Raw genomic sequence first — 9,642 nt, forward strand, 5'->3', positions numbered from 1 at the left:
AGTATTGCTTTGCCTTTTATAGTAATGAAATCTCATAGGTTCAAATCTCCATTTGGTAGCATTTCACAATGTCAGAGCTAAAAACTTTGAGAAGTTGTATGCGTTCTGCCTTCGTGCTTGAAATGATGTGGCTTTGTCTCAAAGACCAAGTGAAATTAAACTCCAGGGTGTAGAGGCCATGGAAGAGCGTATCGTTGATGTTTTCTACATTTAATGTGGTTTCTGGCATCGGTCAGTATATCTTGAAATAACAAATCTCAGCATTTTTTTTCTAAATTACACGTGTGAAAACTAATTCCGATATCGCAGTCAGGACAATTTTCCTTCCACCTCTTTTATTAGATATTTATGTGATGAAAAACTATTAACTCTTTCGGTAATACCCTATTTACTGTATAAGATATTTTCATAAGTGCATGCTCTTAATACAGATTATCTCATTTACATCTATTTTGAGTGACTAGCATACTAGACATACTGGAAATGTTTAGTAGTTATACTGTTGCTTTTATCCCTATAAATTGTAGTAACGTCATCAAACCAATTACTTTTCAGTGCAAGCTACCCACAGTAGAGGAATGTATGCAGTTAGCAGAAACAGCCCATGCAGATGGTAATATATTTGAAACTGTGAAATATTACTTGTTAAGTCAGGAACCTGAAAAAGCCCTTCCTATTGGCATTGATTTCATCAAAGGTAAGTTTCTGGTTGTTAGTATAATCTAAAATCTACTCATTTATTTGATCTTTTCATTAATATTGATAAGCAAACTTAAAACCAAGCTCTGGCCATCCTAAATTTAAAAAGTAAAGAGACTGCTAATTGTATGGTATGGGCACTTGAGAGAGGGTAAATATGCAAATACTTGTGATCTAAAAAATAAGGAGGTAGATGGGATTGACCAGAGGAGAATTAATTACATAAGTTAAAAATTGGATGAACATGTTTTAATACTATTTCTTTTATTTTAATGTTTTTTTATTATATTATGTTAGTCACCATACAGTACATCCCTGGTTTCTGATGTAAAGTTCGATGATTCATTAGTTGCGTTAATACTATTTCTTAGAGAATCTCTTATTTGGTTTTATTTTGCCAGAAAATATCACTAGTTCAAATTGGACATTGGATGTCATTTATCCTGTTCTTGACCTGTTGAGTTATATTCGTACTGAAAAATTAGTCTTGCATACATGTACTAAGTGAGTATATAATATATAACTGAACCTATGTAATGTTTTAAAATGGCTATATTGTTTTTAGTGTTCAGATCACAAAATAAGATCATCCTGGACAGGTAGAGTCCCTTGTAGAAAAATTACATTTTTATTTGCTATTTTTTTTTTAAGATTATTTATTTATCTTAGAGGGAGGGGAGTGAGGAGGGGGAGAGGAAGAAGGAGAGAGAGAATCTCACACAGACTCCAGGCTGAGCTCAGAGCCCAACTTGGGGCTCAGTCTCATGACTCTTGAGATCATGACCTGAGCCGAAACCAAGAATTGGACCGTTAACCTATGAGCTACCCAGGTGCCCCTTTATTTGCTGTTCTTAAGAAAAAATACAGAGGTCAATTTGAAACAGAAATAATCTTAGTGGTCCTATTTACTAATACCTAGAGTGTGTATGTTTATATATGTGTTTGTACACACACACACACACACACACCCCTACCTGGCTCAAATAGGGCTAATTCAAAGCTTTGGGGTAGTCTTAGTTCTCAAGTCCTCTAGAAGCTAGTGGTCATATCTATTAAATAGCCACTGTGTGCAAAGCATACTAGGCTGGGGGAAAAAGTGAAGGTGCTAGAAAGTGAAAAACAGACACCATCCCTGCATTCAGATATCATTTCAGGACACTGTTGTCCATAGAATGAAAGTCCCCAGAGACTGTGTGTAGTTTGTAAGGGAGGCTTTGGGCTATTTTTGCTTTAATGGCGTGTGTGGAAAAGATGATGCCACAGCCTGGGAAACTTTGACAAGTTTCCCTAGCAAGAAATGGAGTGAGTATGCTCTGTCCTTTCCTAGAGCCTACACAGTATGCCAGGAATTCCTAAATTTGGCCTAATGAGGTACTTAGAGAAAAATTTACATGAAGAAACAGTCAAGGAATAGAGAAAAACAAGAAGGCAAGAGTTAAACATGATTTGTGGTATAACATGATGTGTGACTAGGCGTTAACTTATGAATAAAACATCTTCAAGTTTGGAATTTTTTTTTTTTAGGATTTTATTTATTTGACAGAAACAGCCAGCGAGAGAGGGAACACAAGCAGGGGGAGTGGGAGAGGAAGAAGCAGGCTCATAGCGGAGGAGCCCGATGTGGGGCTCGATCCCATAACGCTGGGATCACGCCCTGAGCCGAAGGCAGACGCTTAACGGCTGCGCCACCCAGGCGCCCCTGGAAAATTCTCTAAACATACTTTGCTGTAAATGTCACTCATCAAAATATAGAGACACAAGTACAGTAACTACATATGTGAGTAGCGTTCTAGACCTCAAGTTATGGAATTAAAAATAAATAAATATATTCTCTTTTAGGGCTCGAAATGAATTACTCATATTATGTGGTTATATTGGTGCATTATTGGCTATCAGAAGACAGTACCAAAGCATTGTTCCAGCACTTTATGAGTACACAAGGTAAAACTGATTCCTCTTCTGTTATGAAATGAGAGACATTCCTTTCACTAAGATAGTCTCCAGAAGGCACCAAATATATATTGTATGCATCTACTGATTCATTCAGCATGTACTTTATAATAAAGCAGCAGTAAACTATAGGAATTAGAGGTGAATTAGGGTGTATATACTAGAAATCCTGATTCTAGCTTAAACACATGGGGTTTCTTGGTCTTACGTCAAGACACTTGAGGTCGGCCTTCTAGGGCTGTTAGAGCTGTTTGTGGAGTCCATCCAGAACCCAAATTCTTCCCTTCTTTTGACGCTGCCCTCCTTGGCTTCCTTCCACTTGCTTGAGGAACCCATGGTGACAGGATCTGCATTCTAAGCAGGAAGCAGAGAAGGGTGACTAGGATAGGGACCCCAAAGCATGAGGCCATCCGACATAGGCAGAAGAGGCCCACTTGGGTTATATCCCTTCAGCCAGAACTGTTGAAAGAACCTTGTTTTTAGAAGAAGCAGAGAAACTGGGTATTTTAGCTTTCCGATCTCTAGAGTAGGAAAAGGCAAAGAGGATTTGTGAACAGCAGGTAACTCACTACTTTAGAGTCAGGCCTAACAGTCCCGCCAAACTCCTCCATTTTCTGTCAGCTTGCTGAACTTTAGCCATTGTGCTTCAGACTTGCTATAACCAAAAAGAACCCTCGCCAAGCATCGTTTCCAAGTTGACTAGTTTGCTACACGGCGGAGTAGCTAACTCCTAGAAATGCCGAGAGGCTGTGGGTACAGGCAGTTATTCTGTGTGCCCTTCACGCGGGGCAGACTTTCTGAAAGAAAGCTTCCTCTTGCCTCCTTTCTCTTCCCTGCCTCGCTAAAGGTCGTGTGTCGGTGCCGGGCTGCCACCTGGAGCAGACTAAGGCACAGTGGGAAGTGAGAGTGCCGGGAAACTCAAGGAAAAATCTATTTCTGTGCAGGCAGCAGACCCAAATTCAAAAGCAACTTTTAACAACATTAAAATATCTTATGGGAGCAATAGCATATACCACATGGAATGAAAATAGTATTTAATGAAATATGTTCCATTTATATAGAACTTGTATAATGAAAGTAAAGAGAGAAAATGGTCCCTTGAAATAGTAACAGAAATAAAAGGAGGCTTTTATATATAAGGCAGGGGAGCTTGGGAGAATATATCTAAGCATGCTAGTTTAGCACAAGAAATTCAGAAGGCTCTAATTGGAAGGAACTTACTTCCCTGATTATGGTCTGTTGTCTTGTGCTCAAGCTGATGCCCTGGCCCCTTATACTGAGCCCCCGGGCCTTTTCTCTTTGGCCCTCTTCTCCCTCCCTTCCTCACCTTCTCAGCTCGCTCTCCAGGTCTCCCTCCACCCCTCTCTCCGCTCAGTTCTCTGTCCTTCGAAACCTCACCATTTCTGTGGCTCTAGCCCTCACCTCCGTGGCAGTTTTTGTATTCAGGCGTCGCTCCTGTGGCTCGCCAAACTCTGGCCTCAACTCCGTGTGCTCAACATGAAAATCCTCTTCCTCCCCAAGTCTGCTTCTTCTCCTGTGTTCTCTCTTTCTTTTGATTGTGTCACTGTGTTTCTGTTGCCCAGAATTACATGAACGGGGTCCTGCTTAAGTGTTTACTCTGACGGCCATAGTTAGGGTCTGCATTAACTCCCCCTGCCATAGCCCTGCATCTCGTCACCTCATCTCTGCGTCTCTGTTCTCCTGCTCCAACCCCTCCTCCTGCGGCATCCGCCTCCTGGAAGCACCACCCTTCCTCGGGACCCTCCAGGACTCCCCACTGGCCATCACAGAGCTTCCAGATCCTTAATCTTACGTTAAAAGTCTGCAAAAATAGGATTCCGAGCATGTCTCCCACCTTCCTGTTCTCCACTCCGGCCAAACCAAATTACTTGTGATCCCCGTACATATGGAAGCTTTCCCTGATAGTCTCTCAGTGTCCTCTCCACCTGTTTACCTTGGTTTTCTCCTCACTCTTCGACACTGCCTGATGTATACTAGATCATCAAAAACTACTGGACAGATAAAGTCCTATCACGTGCAGATTTGTAGACAGGGAAGCCAGAGTGTTTAAGGAATTCATCTTGGAGCTAGATACATTGTCAATCAGAATTTTAAGTTCAGTAATTTGGGGTAAAAGAAAATGATAAGCTACTACTCGATTTGAGATAGTATTACTACAGTGTTAGACGTGTGTGTGTGTGTGTAGGGGGACATTTACGCTTTTTTCCTCACCAAGTGTTATCATGTCCCAGCAGAATGTTGACGATTAGTGGGAGTAACCATAAAATGCACTTTAGGCTTACTTAACCCTTACTTCATCTCTAAGGTCTTATGTTCTATCTCCCAAACAGCTTTTACTTTAAAATTTCAGCTAACTAGTTCCTTAAAAAACACACTGACTTTGTAACCTGTTCTAGAAACTAGGACTAGTAATCCTTTATCTAAAGCTTCCTAATTAATACTAACTATATCTCTTTTCCAGTTTTCTTTACACAGATATGATGAATCACTGATGTCAGTGTTTTACTGCTTTTTCTCACACATCTCTGTCTTTAAAGAACTGAAGCAGCATTTCCATTCCTTTCCACTAGTTGACATTCTTCTGCTGCTGTTCTACCCACCTGCTTTCTTACTCCTCTAATACTCATTTTTAATTCAGATGTGCATTGTACCGGGCAGCGGCCGTGTGCGACTCTTAGTCAACCTCACCTGGCTCGTCTGTCCACTCTCCAGAGTTCGCCTCTTCCTGCATTTATCTACTTTTTACTAGTTTTACCTTTCATTTTTTAAGTGTTTATTTAAATTCTAGTTAACACTCAGTGTAATATTAGTTTCAGGTGTACAGTATGGTGATTCAGCCCTTCCATCCATCACCCCGCGCTCATCACAAGTGCACTCCTTCATCCTCCTCTCCTCTTTAACCCATCCCCCCAACACCTCCTTTGCAGTTCATTCATTCATCTGCTCACTGAGACCATCATGCAACTGATGTTTACTGAGCGTCTTTGACTTCAGGGAACTTAAAGGCCAGATAGACAAGTCAGCGCGCGCGTGTGCACACACAGACACACATTCATGTGTACACATATATTTTTGAAAAGTAGGTGTTAAATCTGAAATTGCAGTTATTTAAAGCTCATTTGCTTTCTTGATACCTTAGTCTTGGATGTCAGATGTTAATTTCTTTTTCACATGTTTCAGTCAGCTATTAAAACGTCGGGTGGTGTCAGTGCCTTTAAATATTGAGCACCTTTCTGAGGAATTGGATGCGTGGAGAGCTTGCACACCGTCCGTCGGCCGGTGAGTGAAGATGATATGAAGATGGGACTGTGGAGCTATTACTTAATATTATAGACAAACTTGTTGAAAATGTGGACTGGCTCACTATCATTCCTAGTCAAATAATGCATCTCAGTTTGCTTAGCATGTGTTCAGTAATAATTTACAGTTCTGTTCTTTTCTGCCCTTTTAAAGTACTCTGTTTTACTATAAATTAAGTCTAAGATGCCATCATCTCCAAAGGGGGACTAAATAATCCTCAGGAACTGTTTCTGATTTAAACCTTAATAATTCTATGGTTCTACGAAAATGAAAATGTGGTATCTGTTGGAAATACAGATCACCGGAAGAGTCTGCATTTACACCCCCTTCGGATTCACAAAAAATGGTTTATGCAACTTTACTAAAGAGACTACAACAAGAACCACTCAGAGGAATTGTTGGACCAGATTACGTGACTGGATCAAATCTGCCCAGTCATTCTGATAGCCACATCTCTTGTCTTACGGGATTAAAAATCCAGGTACAGCCTAATGTAAGGCATAAATTGTTCATTTCCATTGCTTCCACTTGTTTCATTATTCTAAAAACTGTGGTCTTAAAATAAGCATAATCTGAATAAAAGTAGGTACCTTAGAAAGGACTGATGCCTAGTGGGAAAATATTGCCCTTAATGCTCTATAGTTTGTATAAATGGTCTCTCTGTCTCCTTAAAATAAATTCAGAGACGGTCTGAATTGATGAAAGCAATTCATCTAATAGGTATACTTAGTAAAAAATGTTTAAAAATATATGTAGATCATATCCTTAGGGAAATTAAATAAGGGACACCAAGCAACAGTCAACACAAATTATCATATCGCAATAGATTAAAATTAACTTTATAGTCTCCATTTGTAGTTTATAAACACAAAGAAATTAAGCACTGACGTATATATGTTATTGATTACATGTTCTTACATTGACTTACCGAGTTGTTCAGCGATTACAAATTATTGGGATCGATCATGAGGAATGGTCCCTAGCGTACAGTCAAAAGTAATGATGGGGAATGATACCCCCCAGTGCTCCATTTTTGGGGAAAGTGGAGACACCTTCGTGGTCGCAGAGCCAGGCCGGGTGGAGGTGTCCACGTGGAGCACACCGAGCTGAGTCCACATACACGGCAGACGGAAGCTCCAGTCCGGACTGAAAAAACACCACTTCGCAGAAAATTGTTCATATTTCACAGAGTTAATTCTTCTACTTCTAAAGGAATGTGACTAATTACATTTCTAGTACTGATATGCCAGCCCAATGGGGACAGCTGTTTTTGGGGATAACCACTTAAATTAAATAGCTTGCTGCGTACATAAACCCTATCCATAGCTTGACCTGACACGATCAACTAATTACGTCTTCAGAATATGCTAACATAGTCCAAAAACCAGGTAGGACGCTTAGTTGTGTGTGCTTTCTTTAACCACTTATGTTCAGAGATAAAAAATCAAAGCAGTAAAGTCAATAACATAATTTAAGAGCAAAAAACATCATGCAGTTTGTAGACTGTGTCTTCAGGGCTGCTCGTGGCCCTCCCTGTGCCATTCCTAGTCCCTGCTTCATATTCCTAGCGCACCTTCCTGTTTCTCTTCTCTTCAGGTTCTTTTTCTCCATTCCATCTGCAGTAGCCAAATGACCCAGCAGATATGCTGCCTCACCTCTCTGCACCCAAACCTAGAATAGGAAAGCACCTACTAATTATCCGCTAGGACTAATGTAAATGGGGTGCTTCCCTCCCAGCATCTTTCTCCTTCAACAGAAAATTAATGCTCTGGTTTTAACTGTGAAATGTCAAGTATCTTTAAGTAGAAAGTAGTCCACTTCATATGATGGGTTTTCCAATGTCTAGACATGATTTAATAACAACAATCTGTATCATTTGAAATCGTGATCAAAAATGTGGTAACTTTAGAAGATAATTAAGAATATTAGTTTTTAGTCCATTTCGTGTTTTTGAAATCATGCTTTTCTTTCTGAGAGCTGGGAGAAATAGATTAAAAGGTTTTTTTGCATTTGGTTCTTCAGAACCACCCTTGGTACACAGAGTACCTGATAGAACTGAACCATAAATATGCTAGTACATCATGATTTTAAATTATGTATACCATACACAGCAATATAGTTTTCATCTTCTGGGGAGCAGTTTCAGAGCTTCTGGCTTAAATAATTTCCCAAGTTGTATTGATGTAGGCTATATGAGTAAAGTAGTAAAGCGTATTTAAGTCTAGGCTAGGCATACATGCCTTTATAAAATGCTAACTTTGTATTAATTAATGGATTAGCAATACCTTTGTCATTGGTACCACTACTGTATTCAAAGAATTCAGATTATAAAACCAAATTCTATTTTGAAAGACATGGGGGCATAATGTTAAGATATTTAAAATTTTTTCTGTGTTTGGGAACAGTTCAAAAAAATCTGATTTTTTTCACATTTATTGTCTGAATACTGCCAGTGTTTTTATTATTATTATTATTGTTATTATTATTATTATTAAAGGGATTGTGTTTCTGGAAGTTACAAGCATGTTGCAAATGTATAATCCCATCTTCTCTTTCCTCAACTCTGTGTACAGGGCCCTGTATTTTTCCTTGAAGATGGGAAATCCACTATCTCGTTGAATGACGCATTGATGTGGGCAAAGGTGAACCCATTCTCACCTTTAGGGACTGGAATACGACTCAACCCATTTTGACAGAAAGTTTTTCTCCTTGTTTAATTGTTTTTTTTTAAAGACCTTTTGTGGGTTAGCGTTCCCTTAGCCTTTGTTGTCCAAGAGCCAAAGGTTAAGGGGAGCGAGGGAGGTGGGGAATAAGAGTTGACTTTATAAATTAACTTCAAAAAATAAAACATTTATATAATTTCAAGGAAAAATAGATGTGTCCTTTATAAAATACAACAGCCATATTTGGGAGAAAGATAATATTTAAATTATAAAAGACTGAAAAATCCAAAAGAGCATATATAAGTTTCACAAAGGTACCAAAATATTGTATTGTTGAAACATATAAAATAATGCGACACCTACAATAGTGCTTGGCAGAGTAAGTACTTAATGACTAGTGGAACAAGTGTCTTGAGGTATCAGAATATAAGGTATTGTGACTGGTCTTCAAGTTAACAAACACCCATGCTGTCCTCTATAAAAGATATAGTAAACCAGTAGTTTCAGTTCATATTTAATAAAAGTTTCCAGCTATGCATTTGGTATGTATCAATAAATGGACACACGGTCAAAATACTTCTGAGTTTTATTTTTTCTTAAAGAAAGCACTATCAAGTTTTTTAACTGAAATTAAATGTCCAATTATAAAGAAATAGGTTTTATAAGCATAAAAAAATTGAGGAGTAAAAAACACAAATACAGTTAAATTTGTATAAGAATTTACATTTGATGATAATTGACTATTTTAAAAGATATTTGGTATGTATGGATATTAGTTTTGATTACCATTTAATACTTAGAGTAAATTTTAATCAACTTATATTCACTCGATAACATAATTTATTTGATAAAATTAGCTTAAAATAAATTTCTGTAGGTACATGTTGATATTTGGGGCATATTATAAATTCAAGTTTTTAAAATATTAATTAGAAGAGTAAAACTATTTAAAAAAAAAAAAAAAGCCTGAGGCATGACTGCACGTATTTCAGTCGTACTAGAATTCTGA

The 9,642-nt window shown here is 38.4% G+C and overlaps 1 protein-coding gene across 1 annotated transcript in view; it reads left to right on the forward strand.

Moving 5' to 3' along the window:
• WDR17 (WD repeat domain 17) overlaps positions 1 to 9,597 on the forward strand; it is a 108,843-nt gene extending 99,246 nt beyond the window's left edge. The window contains exons 24-29 of the mRNA XM_045813442.2: positions 556 to 697; positions 1,101 to 1,203; positions 2,539 to 2,640; positions 5,851 to 5,949; positions 6,268 to 6,451; positions 8,544 to 9,597. Of these exons, the coding sequence (XP_045669398.2) occupies positions 556 to 697; positions 1,101 to 1,203; positions 2,539 to 2,640; positions 5,851 to 5,949; positions 6,268 to 6,451; positions 8,544 to 8,663 (750 nt within the window). The 3' untranslated portion in view covers positions 8,664 to 9,597. The remainder of the gene's footprint in view (positions 1 to 555; positions 698 to 1,100; positions 1,204 to 2,538; positions 2,641 to 5,850; positions 5,950 to 6,267; positions 6,452 to 8,543) is intronic.
• The last annotated feature ends 45 nt before the right edge of the window (positions 9,598 to 9,642 follow it).

This window comes from Ursus americanus, chromosome 27 (genome assembly GCF_024610735.1).
Source record: "Ursus americanus isolate L20-20 chromosome 27, mUrsAme1.1.p, whole genome shotgun sequence".
In the NCBI taxonomy this organism is placed as follows: domain Eukaryota; kingdom Metazoa; phylum Chordata; class Mammalia; order Carnivora; family Ursidae; genus Ursus; species Ursus americanus.